The 16,253-nt window shown below is 38.0% G+C and overlaps 1 protein-coding gene across 3 annotated transcripts; it reads left to right on the top strand.

The window, feature by feature from the left end:
• The first annotated feature begins 2,607 nt into the window (after positions 1–2,607).
• On the top strand, positions 2,608–14,279 carry adad2 (adenosine deaminase domain containing 2). Of its 3 annotated transcripts, none has more exons than XM_067608452.1 (11): positions 2,608–2,714; positions 5,375–5,543; positions 6,312–6,456; positions 6,996–7,038; positions 8,116–8,244; positions 9,257–9,407; positions 9,812–9,982; positions 10,064–10,278; positions 10,971–11,205; positions 13,691–13,823; positions 13,978–14,279. In XM_067608452.1, exons 2-11 carry the CDS (start codon positions 5,389–5,391, stop codon positions 14,086–14,088), a joined length of 1,488 nt encoding a protein of 495 aa, XP_067464553.1. In that variant the 5' UTR covers positions 2,608–2,714; positions 5,375–5,388; the 3' UTR covers positions 14,089–14,279. The 3 variants fall into 3 exon arrangements, with proteins under 3 accessions (XP_067464553.1, XP_067464552.1, XP_067464554.1); XM_067608451.1 differs by having other exon boundaries at positions 6,996–7,125; positions 9,260–9,407; XM_067608453.1 differs by having other exon boundaries at positions 2,609–2,714; positions 6,996–7,125.
• Positions 14,280–16,253: the final 1,974 nt, after the last annotated feature.

The raw sequence follows: 16,253 nt of genomic DNA, 5'->3' as shown, positions 1-16,253 counted from the left end.
TCAGCTGTAACTACAGTAAACGCCAACCTTCACTCACTCATACACACACAATATGCAACATACTGTAAATATCTGCACATGAATATGGGACAATCAGTGTTAAGTGAAGAAGGAAAATCTACTTGATTGAAATTCAGACATTTCCTCTGTTCAATTAACACTTCCAATGTTGATTAACATAAATCAATATGTTCGATGCATCAATAACAGCGCTCATCAACTGTACATAGTAGTGGTTTTTTTCACACATGCGATCCCACCAACACCATCACACTCTCACGCACATGCACACAATAAACATATGTTTAGAAAAATTATTATCAGGCTCAATATTTCACAGTTTTGGCTTGTCAATAATCCAACACAAAAGCTGTGACAATATATTTGGGAAACAGTACCCCTGGGCGGAAAAAAAAAAAAAAATTGAATCAAGCTCTATGGTGTTCTGTATGCCACCACCGTTTCATTTTTTTCCATTAAAAAAAATAAACAGGGAAATCTCTGAGCCTGTGGGGCGAGTGTGTGTGGGTGTGAAAGAGAAAAAAAAAAGACGACAGAGAGAGAGAGATAGGGAGAGAAAGGGGAATAGAAGGAGACAAAGAGAGGGGAGTTTGGGAGGGAAGAGGTGGCATTTAAAATGAAGAGGACACCGGGGATAGTTTCCAATGCGCCTCAGCGGGCTCTCTCTCTCTCTCTTGAGATGGGGAGTGACTTAACATTTCAGTCTCACATGAAACACAGACACACTGACACATATGCACACATTCACACTGACGCTCATAAGAAAGCCTCGTTTGGCTCAGGAGAGACAGATAGGTTTTCTCTTGAGGTGAAGGGAAGAGAAATGGAGTTCAGTGTTGAATTTCATAATGATCAGGGAATGTTTTCTCTACTGCAAATAAAGCCACACACTTGGGCAGCTTAACTGTGTTTGTGTGTGTCTGTGTGAGGTTTAATTTGACTGCATTTTTATCATGGGAGCTTTTCAGTGCTTGCTTTTATGTTTGTTGTGTGCGTGCAAGGTTACAGATTTAAAATTCATAGAAATCACCAAACCATTCTGTACCTATTTGCTTATTTAGTGCATCTATACATAAAACATGACAGATCAGCCCTTTCATTTCCTCTATTTCCCCACATTCAATCTAAGTTCTAGCAAATATGGGTGACATCCAAATGGATATCATGGTGTAAATAGAGATTTGAAACGATGACATTTACTCAACTGTGTAACAGACATGAGTGGACATCCACCTGGTCATTTTTTAAATTTCACCTTGTACATATTGAGTTCATGCTTCAGTTGCTGTCTAACCATCATTTTATTTGTCCACCCATCCGTTGACAACCCATTATAACTATCATGTATGTGGAACATGTGAAGTGACACCACTGAAATGGTTATTTACACAAGTATAAGCGTATGTAAAATAGTTGCACAGCACTTTAACAGGATTATACACGATAAAGTCAAAAATATGTGGACACCATTTTTAGCGATTTTGTTGTGGATCTGATCGACAACTTTCAAACCTGAATTTATAAATGTATTAATTTTTCATGAAGGACTGTTATCTATTACCGCTTGTTATTATGACAGTTATATTTGTAGCCATTGTTTCTAGAAGTAGCAGTAAGGTATTGTTGCATGCAAAGTGTTTTTTTAGAGGGTCCTGTCCTTTGACACTGGACGGGACAAGCAATTTAGAGGATGTCATGAAGAGTCCTAAAAGAGTTTGTATCCTGTGTCTCCACCATGTGGACATCTGCTTTTTACTGCATACTGCATTTATTCTGAGAGAAGTGACATGATACATCATGATACTCATTTTGTTCCATTTTTTTTGTCCTTCAATGGGAAATGATTGTGAAGGAATACTGTAAGGCTGCAACTAACGATTATTTTCATTATCGATTAATCTGGCGATTCACGATTAATAAATTAGTCATTTGGTTTATAAAATGTCCAAAAAATGTGGATCACTGTTTCCCAAAGCCTGACGTGACTTCCTCAAAGGTCTTGTTTTGTCCTGACCAACAGTCAACAACCCAAAGATATTTAGTTCACTATCATAGAAAACTAAATAAACCAGAAGATATTCACATTTGCTAAGCTGGAATTGGACATTTTTATTAGAAAAATGTCTCAAAATGATTAATCGATTATCAACATAGTATAATAATTCATTTTCTGTTGATCAACTGATTGTTGCAGCTTTAGACTACTGTCACATTATTGATACATTACTTGCATAAAGTTAACAGCAATGATATTAAACTTTATCACCAAATGAATGGCTTTGATTGATCACTGTGTCCCATGTGTTTCTCTGTATCTTTTTACATACTTCGTATGCCAACACCTACATTAACATTTCAATTATTTTTACGAAAACATACTTATAAGTGTCCTTCCCTAACATCAGAATCAATTTATGCCCGTTTAATTTATTATTATATTTATTCTTGGACAGTGTTAGTTGCTTTGTTTGTGGTAAAAAAAAGCTTTTCAGTGGTAAAAGATATCACACAGCGATACTGTGAGAGTCCACAGGGGGGCGCCAGAGTTTGTGGCGACTCCATAATAAACCAAATACATTAACAAAACACGCAATTTAAAACACACTGCGACTGGATTCAGACAGCTGGACGGTGGATAAAACACCGCGACAAGTTCGTCTCTTTCAGCTTTGAGGAATGCATAAAAACTGAAGGTAAACATATGGAGCTGTTTAGCCACAATTCACTCGGAAGTTTAAATCATTTAACCTCATACAAACTCTGCGTTAAACGGTAAAATGTTTGTTTTTTTATTTTAAGAATGACGGACGGGACAGAAAGAGTTAACTTTAGCTAGCAGTTAAAGCATTAGCAAACCTTAGCTAGCTACTTCAATGTTGACGTCTAACTTTTATGTTTCATAGTTTTGTCTTAAAACGAGTGAAACTTTTTCAATCTCTTAGATTTGCCAAAGCACTTAAGATTGCCAACTTTGTCAATAGGAAAGTTAAACTAACCGCTCACCTGTCTTCGAGGTTGTATCGTTCATCTTCGCTGGGTGCTTGATAGACCTAGTTTAGTTTAGTTAGCTTGACTTTAACGCTAAATTGATTATTATTGATTAACAGGTAACTGCAAAACAACAAAAATCGCTGTCTGTTTTGTACTATGACAGTAAGTCAAATGTAGGGCTAAAATTCATTATTTTCATTATAAGTTAGATTAACCTGTCAGTTGATAAACTTAATGGTGGTTGGCTAATAATGACAGAAAGTAGTGACAAATGTCTTATTCATTTATTTTTATTTTTATTGAAACTTTATTTAAAGTAACACATTCCATTTCATCGTTTATTTGTATTTTTGTAAGTCATTTGTCTTGTGTGTTGTATTTATGCTTTGTATATTTTACACTTGGAAATGAGAGCTTTTCTCTCAAGTGGTTTAATAACGCTATCCATCCATCCATCTATCTATCCAAAGTCCAAATGTGAACCATTGTGAATTGAAATTATAATCTGAAATACAATTGAAATACAAAATCGACAGATAATGCCAATAAAATAAATAATAAAAGTAGGCTACTGTATATGTTTTCAAAAATGCAATCATAATAATCAATTGTACATGTACTCTTTTTGTTTTAAAGAGATTTTAGAGTTCAAAAAATATGTGAAATCATGATGGAACAGAAAACAAAGGTTATTTCTAAATTTGTGAATAAGATTATACCCATTATAATCATCATGTTAATAAAAATCAATTTTAGGGTCTTTACATTCAAAATATATTATAACTTCTGTAACAGAAAGTTTAAAATTATGTCTATGATAGAAATGACAACTAAAATCTGACCAATCTGGCAACTAAGTTACAATCGGGAAAAGAAATTATTTATTTTCATTTTTACAAAAAGTACAGTTAGCATCAACATCAGCAAAATGTGAAACAAAAACATTAGTGGAATATTTGTCATGTAGGCTTTTTAAATGTATTTCTCTATCCCAGTGTTTTTGCATCCCTGCCCTGCTGCATCCCTGCCCTGCATGTTTTAGGCTTAGATGTTTCTCTGCTCCAACACCCCTGATTCAAACAAATGGGTCGATATCAGGCTTCTGCAGAGCTTGATGAGGAGCTGATCACTTGAATCAGGTGTGTTGAGAGAGGAAAACATCTAAAACATGCAGGGCAGGGATGCAGCAGGATCAGGATTGAAAAAACACTTTTCTAGCCTTACTGGATATACAGAATTTGTATGGTAATGACCGAGTTTTATTCCAATTAATATTCTCAATTAAGTGACTCCAAAAGAACTTTCCTCTTGGGGTGACCTTTTGTTGTTTGTATAATTCATTTCAAATATGTTTATTATTGCATTGAGAATCTGTGATAAATCTGATAGATGGTTTGTGGTTTAAGTTCTTAATATCTTTACATCTTATACGGCTTTTCATTAAGTGGGACAGACCATCTGGAATAGCTTTAAAAACAGTAGCAAATTCTCAATATATGGCAAGAAAGCTATAAATCATCAGAAATTCATTGTACATCATAATTTAAGCCCGAGATGACGTCTTCAGATGTCTTTTTTTGTCTGACCAACAACAGTACAGTGATATTTAACATATAAAAACAGCAAATCCTAATAACTGAGCAACCACAGAATGGCTGAAAAAGGGATTTAAACAAGAAACGAGAAAAGTTAACCATTAGTTTTTTGTTGATTTACTAACCGATTAATCCACTAATGGTGTCAGCTCCAGGTAAATGTGTATTGGCTACAAGTAAGTTTGCTAGCAACAGGCGTCATGAAAATTACATTGCAGTTAACAAAATTATTATTATTGAATGATTATTATGACAAGCTGTCTCGTCAAAGCAGGATCAAACCAGCACACTGATGTCCACAAACAAATACATCAAGAGAAAAGTTTGCATCACTCGTTTTATCAGGGTTCATGTATGGAAACAATGAGTCCAACAAAGACAAAATTACTGACCTTTTGTAGAAATTCAAGTTGTTGAAAATAATCCATTTCAGATTTAAACAAATATTAATTATTATTAAGTTACTTGAATGTTTGCATCATGTAATTTTTAAAGTATTACTGTAAATAAAGTCAGTCATGTCAGATGCTACTTTAAAGAAACAAACAAATGTGGTTTCCTCACTAGTAACAGAACAGTTCTTATTGTAAGAAGTTATCAGATGAAGGCACCATGAAATAGAAATAATGAGCAAAATTAGGGCTAGTGGCTCCTAAACAAAACAAAAATAGGAAATTCCGGCACAGTTGTGAAAGGAGCCAATCTATTGATTATATTGGCACAGTTAAAAAGTGCGCTCACACTAACCTAATTTCTTGTTTTTACAGGGTGCTTGAAAAGCATGGCGGATCAAGATGCATTTAAATCCAGTCCAAGAAGAGGTGCTGCTAGTTTTCAGTCTCTGCCAGACTTTGAGCCAAGCTCACACTTTTCACATCCCCAGATCCAGTTGACAGATGATGCTTTAAGTTGTAACAGCGCCGCTACTTCGCTGAGGTAATGGAAAAGGTGTCGGAGATGTTTGTACGGTTACAGTAATACTACCAGAACAGCCAGCTGCTTACTAATTGTACACTTGTCTAGATTAATGATTGGACATTTATGTCTTCCCAGTACCTCCACATCCTGCCTTTACCCATGACAGTGTTTGGACAGACCAGTTCCAGACCAAGTCATAACTGTTTCTTTGTCAGAGATATTTGACTTTTACGTTACGTTGTGGCAGCTTGTTACTGAGGTTTCAGAACGGATAGGTGAGGAGCCTGCTGGCAGTGTGTGTGTGTGGGCGCACACACTGTCAGTTACCAAAGCTCATTAATAAGTGCACCCATAGTTTCAGGACAGTGAACAGCCCAGCGGCTCATCTGGTTGTGACACATTTCATGTACTTGCTTTGAATCTGATCTAAACCTTTGTTGCCGTTGTCAGTCATCCGCTTTTTGCATTTTTTTCTTCTATTTTAACATTAATAGAAAATCTACCTTTAATGGTAGGCCAAAGTATCCCCCCCAAAAAATCTTTGTCAGCTGAATACCTGAAATGTAAATTAAGCTCTTTGATCTCATTTGTGAGTCCACAGGCCATTCCATCACACTTCTACTGAAACATGCAGGTTGGAAAAAGGGTTTATTAGACACTGGTGAACCTTGTAATGATGCCTTGCTCTTGAACCTCACCCTCCAGCCCTAAACCTCCTTCCCTGCTCCTTGCAGACATTTTGAGTGACCAGCTGCTCAGTTAAATCTGTTCCTGTTACCCTAATAGGAAAAATCTGTCTGCTTCCGGAGACCATGATCAAGTAAAAGAAGCTTTACCCGCTGAAGGAGGTGACAGACTCAGAATTGAGAGAGCTTCAATCCCCAAACTCAAAGATAAACTTGACTGTGGCGACATCCTAGTGGGAGCTGAGGTAAATAAATGGAAAGAGGTAATGTCAGGTGCTTGTTGCATACTGTAGCAAAGGCAAAATGTAGAATATGTTAGGTTATCACAGAAGATGAGATGCTGTCAGCATCTGTCAGACTCAGCTTATCTCCTCCAGTAACCTATTTCCTGGGGGGGAAAAACCTTCTCTGCTTTTATTTGGAAGGCATCCTTGACGGACAACCTGAAATGATGTGGGAATAAATGACGGTATTCATTCATTTTTTAAAATCTGACATCATCGACGTGAAATCTGAACATTTGTGTTACTTAATCTGCAGCCACCTTGTCACTTAAACATTGATCATTTATATCCCATGTTCACAGCTTATCTTGCACATTACATCATCCTTCTCGTCTCATGTGAACATGTGCAAGCACATGTAAGCAGTTTGCTCACATCTGCCGACAAAGTCATGACCACAGCATGAATTCCTAAATTAACATGAGAGAAGAAGATTACAGATTAATTAGAGGAGAAACTCATGATCCCAATTTTTAGTAGAGTGATTTTGGTTTTCACAGGATGAAGACTCAAATGACGACGCAGCTGTCCTCTCTCTCTCTGGTATGTCACCTGCCGAAAGCGTACTCTCTGATGAAGAGCTCCCCCTGGACCAGAAAAAGGACATCGACTGGAGCACAAAGACTGAATGTGCAGTAATAGTAGTCGCACTGTGTGATGTCAGAAGGAAAAGGGCATACAATATCTAATCATGATGTAGACATGCCTAAAATCAGATCTGCCAGTTTGACTGTTGCCACAATAATGATGAATGTCTCCGTGTAGCGCTGTTCATAACATGCAGGGAAGAACGCATGTGGCACAGACGAACATCAGAATAATGATGCATGTGCTCTGCAGCTAGTCCTGAACGGTGCTGCCCATCTCTTGTTCAACCTACCTAAGTTTTCCCATAACCTCCTCACTTCTCCAGTCAGCACACTGCCTCCCTGTTGCCATTTGTCACCGTCCATCTTCCATTACAGACTGGAAGTTATTTTATCAGACGTCAACACCTCATGCTAACACTTATTGCTCATTTAAAAAAAACAAAAAAAAACAGGCTTTTGTTTGTGTGGAATTTTAAAGCACTTATTGTAAATAAGATACAACACGCTCAACTCACAATTAGACCTTGAAGACTGGGTGCTGGATCCTATGTAGTGAATTATAAAAAAGAGAGACTAGGACAGCACTCCAATTTGACTTTTTAATATTGCCATACGGACTTTGCGAGCAAGACGCCCTTCCTCAGCATGTATTCTGGCAATTTCTTCACAGAATACATCATATATATATATATATATATATGTATACACACACAGCATATGGGAAAAAAAACTAGATGAAAATATGCTTTGAGTGACTCTTTGTCAAGATTTACATTTGGGTATTCGGACTGAAATCAGCCTTGTGTTAAGACAATGGGATGCATTATGAGGGGAGGTGGGGAGTTGCTCCGGGTACCAGAGAGACTTTGAAGGTACATTTACTGCAATTGTAGGATATAAAATGTTCAAGGCAAGCATTACTACTCATCACTAGCATTTGAAGGACATGGTGAGGATTGGTGATGTCCAAAATACTTTCCATCGCTGATTATAAAGCTGTCTTTTGGTTTTATTTTTTCCTGTCTTCCAGTTTGGCGCACTGACTGGCACAAGAATCACATGGCAGCAATAAGCAGTGAGAAGTTTGACAGCCTCCTGAAGATGTGTCCTGATTTCCAAGGCTGTAAGAGCCACATGGCAGCATTTGTCTTGATAAGAGGTGAGCTCCTTATTTGACCTTAGATTTATTAAAAGACCAGCTTATATCCTTTATTTTTCAATGAAACAGCTCTTCATTCTTCATTTTAAGTGCTTATTTTGTCAGTAATGAGTAGTAGTGTTTTGGGTCTAAATGTTTAACTCAATATAAGCATGATATTACTTTAACGCAGGTGCAGATAAAGAATATAAATGTGACACTGACATACAGTATGAAAAAATAGTCTTTCATTTAACAGTAAAACTACTTTAAGAGAATTTGAGAGAACTATTAAAAGGTAAAAGGTTGACTTAAGGACAATTAACAGTATTGTAAAAAAGTGAATACATTTCTGTTTATATCCATTCACTTAGAAACAAAGCTACATTTATCCTCGTGCTCAAGTTCTGGACATGATTTTGACATTTCAATGCTGAAGAGCTGATATTTTCTTTTTTATTTAAGTAAATCTGTCAGTCTGATCCATCATAACCTACAGATTCAAATTCGCTTTATTGGCATGAACAACACAACAACAATATTGCCAAAGCATCAAAAATCAATGAAACAAAATAGCATTTAAATAACATTAAGATTGACATATATTAGTTATATATAGTATATCTATATATCTGTGTGTGTGTGTGTGTGTGTGTGTGTGTGTGTGTGTGTATATATATATATATACACAGTATATCCTATAGATTGCAGCATGTTAATACATATTGGGCAATGAAATCTGTCTCCTTCTCCTAGGAGTATTTTTAATTTTAGAGGTCATTAAGCTCTTTTGAAATCTGTCCTTTTAGTCACAAGCTATGGTTTGAATGGAGAATGAGGAGAATGGCATATGAAGTGCACTCAAACGGTATTTCACGCTTGCTAGCTTCTCTGTCTTTTATATTCTGCCCAGGCTTTTAAAGAGTTTTGTTTCAATCTTATCTCTGTCATTCTGTCTCAAGGAGTTGTCATTAACTAAAGCGACAAAGCTAATAATAAATTGGGAAGAAAAATATCTTCATATCCTCCCTAGAAGTGTTAGACACAGCTGGTCGTCCATGTGAGCATTACAAGGTGGTGGCGTTTGGAGCAGGCCGTTTAAGCTGCAACAAGTGGCTTTGCTACAATGGGACGATGGTCCATGACTGCCACGCCATCATCATCGCCAGACGGTCTCTTCTAAGGTACAAACTGCTGATATGGCTTCCTGAGAGGATGAAGAACTTAGCCATGTGAAGCTCAGTATTAATATTGGAAGTGCTAAAGCGTTTCCTAATTTACTAAATCTTAACTTTAAACATAAAATGTATAAATATAGCTTTTTCTTGGCTGTGATTTTGTATGTTATTGCTTCCTGCTTTCTTTTATTTGTCCTTGTTTGTGAAGCACTTTGTAACAGTAGTTTTGAAAGGTACTATATAAATTAAGTTGTTATTATTATTATTATTATTGTTATTGTTGTTGTTGTTAGAGTGCATGCAGTCTGGATCGTCTCGCTCGCTTTCTTGCACCCGATGATGGTGCTTCTGGTGCATTGAAAGTACTGGTGCGGCTCAAAGTGAAATTGGTATTTTCTGCTTGTGTTCAGGTTTCTGTACAAACAGCTTCTGCTGTTCTTTGATGCTGATCCAAAGGCCAAGGAGAACTGTATATTTGAGAGCAGTGCAGACAGCCACCAGCTTCAGCTCAAACCCAAGATCAGCCTGCATCTCTACACCAATCAGTGTCCTGAAGGAGCAGCTAAGAATTTCTACTTCAAGTACCCTTCTTTTGATTGTTTCAATATCCATATTAGTATGGTATCTTAATGAGTAAAAAAACAATGTAATATCCTGTTTAGGGGCTCTGCGAACAACACATGGACTTCTATGAAGCTGCAGTATCATGCCAAGAGCCTGCTGGTCCCTGTAGCCTACCTTGACCCGAGTTTCTGGGGCGCCAAAGTCTGCTGCATGTCTGGTAGTGACAAGTTGTGTTGCTGGACTGTCACTGGGGTCCAGGGTGCATTACTGAGCCACTTCATCCAGCCAGTCTACATCACCAGCATGGTGCTAGGTAAAGAGCCTCAAAGCAATTGTTAAACATTTTGGGAAACACGTGTACTTGTTTCATAGTGGAGAGTTTTATGAGAAGGCAAATAAGACTCTCATATCTGTACGCTAAATATGAAACGTTTAAAGCCAGCAGCTTTTTGGAGTTTTCATGTGTTGTTTTTACATTTTTTTATGGATCAAACAAACTAGATGTAACATTTTAGTTAGTAAGCTTTAGAGGTGCTGGCAGGTGTTTTTTTTAATCTTTGGAGACAGCCAGTCTAGCTGTTTCCCCATTTCCAGATTTTATGTTAAGACAAGCTAACTGGCTGCTGGTTGTAGCTTCATATGTAGGGTACAGATGTGAGTGGTATGGATCTCCTCAACCAACGCTCTGCAAGACAGCGAATGAACATATTTCCTAAAATGTCAAACTGTTCCTTTAATTCCTGTAGGACATAAATAACACAATACAATTACCTTTTAAGGTGGTGTTTTGGTAACACTGTAAAGCTTGATATTTTACATCCAGATGGTATAATTTCCAATGTTGTCATAAATAGTGAGTGAGATGTTTTTGAAATTGGTAAACTGAAGGTGTTGGGCTGATATGATATGATATACTTGATGTCATGGGAGGTCTTTTCGGTATGTAATGTTACATAGTTGATTGTCATTCACCTCTGTGTTACTGATATTGTCGTGTTTATTTAGGGGGCCAGAAGCTCTTAAATGAGGGAGTGTCTGATATCACCAACAAGCGACTGGGTGATGGATGGGAGGACTTACTGCCGCCATCCTACAAGAAACACAACATCTTCTTTCTCTGTGGTGACCAAGTGGGGCCTGTTGTGACCTCCCCGCGGCATGACGACCTCAGCATCAACTGGTGCCACGGAGACAAGGATATTGAAGTTCTGGACAGTACCAAGGGCTTCATCGTCGACGGGTAAGAAGCAGCATCGCACATCGTACAAGAAATAAATCTTCTGCACGCTGCCTTGCAAACTGCATGAACTTGTGCAATAACTTGTCCCTGCATCAAAAACGTGGGACCAGTATGGCGTCCTGTACTCTTCTTGAAGAGAGTCTTGACCTGACTACAGCTTACCCGATTTACACTCCTGCAGCCAGTTCCAGGGATAGAGTAGTACTGCTGGCAGACTCTGCAGTTCGTTTGTTTGACAGCCTCAGTGAGGCCTGGGGATCCTGCCATCTTTTGGCTTTGTAGCTGCAGACAACTGCTGATGTCCAGTAGCTAGTGTGACACAGACGTGGCTCTCACTGGAGGCTGTATTGTCCTTGAGCAGAGATTACAGACACAAATAGATTTGTGATCCTGCTTGGCGCTCGCAGTGTTGCTGAGTATTTCAGCTTTTGTCCTGCAACATGAACTATTAGTTTTAGGTGACACCATGGTTTAAGGTGTCAGCGTGAGCTCTGCAGCACCTTTCAAACAATCTATAAATAAACAAAGAAAAATAGGCTCCTGGAAAAAGGAGAGAGACAATTTCAGGGAAAGAATACAGTTCATGAAGTGTGCAGGGGGAGGTGAAGATGAACTGAAAGGAGGTAAAAACAGCTACTGGAAAAAAAAAAAATCAAATTATAGTGTGAAACAAAAGGATATGCTGCTTAGTGTCACATGAGACTTCTTTAATTTAGTGATGTAGAAATAGCATGCCAATTAATCCTAGCTTCTTTATGCTCTGGTTTTCAGCGCTAAAGCAGTTAATTGTTTCCTAAAAACTTCGGCTTTTAACCAAATCTCTTGAATTCTGCCAAGAAGAATCTGTTATATATGAATTGTAATAATAATCAGAAGCCAAAGGAAGTTTTGAGTAGGCTGAGGAATAGAACGGGCTACAGTCATTGTAGTCGTCTTGAAACGGACCTTTTTAAATGATTTGATATCAGTTATCCTGCACACCCATCTGCTAATGTCAGCTTCTAATAATGCTTTCATACTCACTACCACCCCCACGGTCAACACTGAGCCTGTCACCACTGATGCACGTCTCAGGGTTCCACTCCAGGGTTTCCCACAGGAAATTGGGTAGTGGTGGCGATAAGTGCTGCCTGTGGGGAAACCCTGCCTTCTCTCACTCAACCAGACCACACTGATTTTTGGTGTAACAGTAGGGCTGTCGCATAGAAGGAATTTCCTCTGCGGTGATTAAGGGTGGCTCAGCAGTGCAGTATGCGGTATTATTGCAGTAGATTTCTAAATGCTCAGGGCGCAGCATAAATCATTCCAATCACGTTTGTAAATCGGCAATACGCCATTTTGTAACCGACACTGGTTTGCGCATGTCCACCACCTAGTAACACAGCTTGTGATTGGAGAGGAGAGAGTCAACAGGACTGCCAGCTGAGTTTGATAAATAAGTACATAAAACATTGAATAATAACTTTTATTATATTTCAAAAGCGTGCAAAAATAAGTGTTTCCTTGATGGATTACCAAACCCCTGGATGGACTATAAGAACAAGTGACAGCTTGTTGTAATGGAGAGATATTATTAAAAGTAACAAGAAAGTGCTTTTACGATCGTAGATGACTGATGCGACCCCAGAGGGTTAACATTCAATACACACACATTAAAGTGTAAAACAAGAAGGGCCTAGCCTCATGAAAAAAAGAAGAAACATGAACATAGCGGTTGTGGTGGTTGCTTGCCATCCCCCTACGGATGGCTTGTCCATAGTGCAGTATTGCAATATTGCAACAGCCCTATGAAAGTGTAAAAAATGTTTGCCCAAACACATTTTTTATGTTCAGCAATGTCCCTAAAGTAGAGACAGCATCCTCCAAAACATTGTAAAGTACAAGTTACTAAAATGACCAGGTGTCACTAAATACCGTGCTGAAGTAAACACACATTTACAATATTTGGTCTTTTGAGGTAATACTTGTAGGTACGCTATCCATCGAAGTCCCTCGCTGCTGCTAGCTAACTGTATCTTTATGGTACATTGGTGGTTTTAAAAGGTTACACACACTGCAAAGCAAGTCTACATCGTCAGCAGCCAAGAAGGTGCCGTTATTTCACTGGGCAACTAACTCAAATTGACTTGCTTGTAGCACAGATAGTCATTTTTTTTTAATGAATTTGAGCTGGATACAACATACCCTCAAATGATGTCTGTATCTCAAGAACATACACAACAGACATACATGGAACAACATGGAAGGTTATCAGTGCAGAATTCAAACATTTCTAAAAAGCACTTTGTGGTTTTTTTATGTGGTTGGAAAAACATTTTATGTTTATTATGTATTTATTAGATGTTTAAAGACACAAACAATGTGTATTTTGGTGAGAAATGTTTTAAAATAGTATAAATGAAGTAATCAATGTATGTAAATGGAAACATCCATCATTGTAATTTTATTTATTGTGCACTTTATTACTTTTTCTGTTATTTTCCAGCTCTCCATCTGTGAGTGGGCCTGGTTTCTCCAGCAGACTTTGCAAGAGAGCCCTCTACAGTTCTTTCCGCCTAGTTGCACAGCTGGGTGGGCATAGCTATCTGCTGGATCTTCCCACTTACCACAGCATAAAGGTGTATGTCAGCTACAGATGCAAAACTATGAAGTGTGGCTATGGTGAATGTGCAGTGCATGCTGCAAATGCTCAAGTGTTTTGTAACTTGTGCTTCAATGCAGCTCTTCATCAAATATGATGCATGATGTTGTAAATGGTTTGTTTTCTTACAGGTGGAAGCCGTCGTCTACCAGACGGTCAAAGATCTGGTCAAGCAACAGTTTCTGAGCGAACAAGCGGGTCCCTGGAATTCTAAAAAGCTTGTGGACTGCTTTAGCGCTTGAACGTCTTCCCAGAAGGGCCACTTAGAGGGCCAAGTTGCTGTTTAGATTTTGTTTGCTGTTGTTCTGTGCAGTGCACTTCGCTAGTTACACTTAACAGTAATTCTAGTTTTGTTTTATTTAAAATGTCGGTGTTGTTTTCAGTTTGTGTAGGTGTTTGAGAAAAATAAACGAGACCCTACTGTTATGCACCACAGTGAAGTAGTCAGTCTAAATAAATTGTGGGTGGAGAAGCATCGGTTAAAGGCTAAAAGTATAAAAAGTGGGGAACATTGTCTACCCTGTCAAGTACAATTGAACAACATTATCACTTACCTGTCGTTCTCTAGCTAAAAGCTCATACTGATTAAAAATACAGTATTTTGTGTTGATGTACCAACCAAATAATGCATCTAGTCACTGGTGTGAAGAGTTTAGTGTCATTCACTGTTGAAACATTCTGAGATCTTATATATACATATACAGCACTGTGCAAAAGTTTTAGGCACCCTAGATGTTTAGATTCTTATCCATTATGCAATACCATCAGGGAGGTGTTTGATCGGTCTCAAATTTATTCATGACATGACAATGACCCCAAGCGTACAGCTAGAGTCATAAAGAACTATTGTCAGCAACAAGAAGGTATGATATGGCCCCCACAGAGCCCTGATCTCAACATCATGGAGTCAATCTGGGATTACCATGAAAAACTGTGTTAAAGTGTACCGAGGAGAACTGCTACTGTTTTAAAGGCAAAGCTGCTCACAGCAAATATTGATTTCATTTAGGTTTCTGCTGTTTACTCATTTTTGTAAGAAGTTCATTGATAAATTAAAACAATTTATGGCAATATTTTTGTAAGCATTCTCACTTTACTTTTAGTGCCTAAAACTTTTGCACAGTACTGTATATTTTGAGTTAGTTGTATCCACAGCAAGTCCAGTGTGTTAGAGGGCAGCAGGTCAAATCAGCATCTGAAGCACCTAAGATACGAAGGTCAGAGTTTCATTGCTAGTTTTTGTTGTCCCCTTTTGTCCTTTTTAAACTTAATACCTCTATTCCCATATTTCTTATCTCTGAACCTGATTTAACTCTGTTGCTCTAAGCAAGAGCCTAAAGGGATAGTTCGCATTTTATGATGTGGGGTTGTATGAGGTACATATCCATAGTCAGTGTATTACCTGCAGTAGATGGCGGTCGGCACCCCCCTGGTTTGGAGAAGCAGGCAGAATTACCAAAGCTAAGTAATGTACTGCTGTGGACGGGGCCAGCAGCAAAACATATTTTAGCCACCTAAAAAAAGAAAAATCAATATCAAGTAACAGCACTTTCTGACCCAGTGTAATACAGTGCACAGCATGCGTAGGAATACGGAAGTTATACGGTTGAGAAAATGTACTGCCAAGGCAACTACATTACCTGACGGCAAGGTAAAGCGGTGAAAATAGTTTAAATATAGCGTACACTTACACTGATATTGATTTTTTTTTTTTTTTTCCCTAGGTGGCTAAAATACATTTTGCTGCTGGCCGTGTCCACAGCAGTGCATTTCTTAGCTTCCACGCCAGTCCTCCTGTCTGCTTCTCCAAACTGGGGGGGTGCAGATTGCCATCTACTGCAGGTAATACACGACTATGGATATGAACCTCATGCAACCCCGCTTCAAAAAGTGTGAACGATTCCTTTAAGTCTCCCCACATGACATTGCTGGTTTAAAATTAAAATGGTGAATAGTAGTAATGAAGTAAAATGATGCAGAATTTTTTATTTTTTCTCTTGTATTACATTTTTTGTCTGTGGTCATTTTACACAGCATTTTGTAAACTATTGTAAAATTTTGGGTATTTTAATACTGTGTATTAATTAATCAGGAACTCATGAAATCCACAAACTTATGGCTTCAAAATTCACCCTACAAAACCATAGCAACATCTCTGCAACTCTAAACAAAAATGAAACCGGTTTGTGAAATATCTAGTAATTATCAGCCTTTTGTAGTGTTTTTGCCACTCTCATGTATGTTAATGGAGTGGACAAAATATTAGGAATTCTTTTCAATTTAATACACTCCAGTACTGAGCTACCACCCACTACCACCTCAGTCATAAATATAAAGTAGACTTATCACCTTTCTCTCAATGACAACGCATTTGATTGCATTAGATTGCACACGTGTTCCTAATAAA

The sequence above is a fragment of the Thunnus thynnus genome, chromosome 13, assembly GCF_963924715.1.
Source record: "Thunnus thynnus chromosome 13, fThuThy2.1, whole genome shotgun sequence".
NCBI lineage: Eukaryota > Metazoa > Chordata > Actinopteri > Scombriformes > Scombridae > Thunnus > Thunnus thynnus.
The sequence above is the reverse complement of the archived record's forward strand: the minus strand, read 5'-3'. Positions and strand labels throughout refer to the sequence as shown.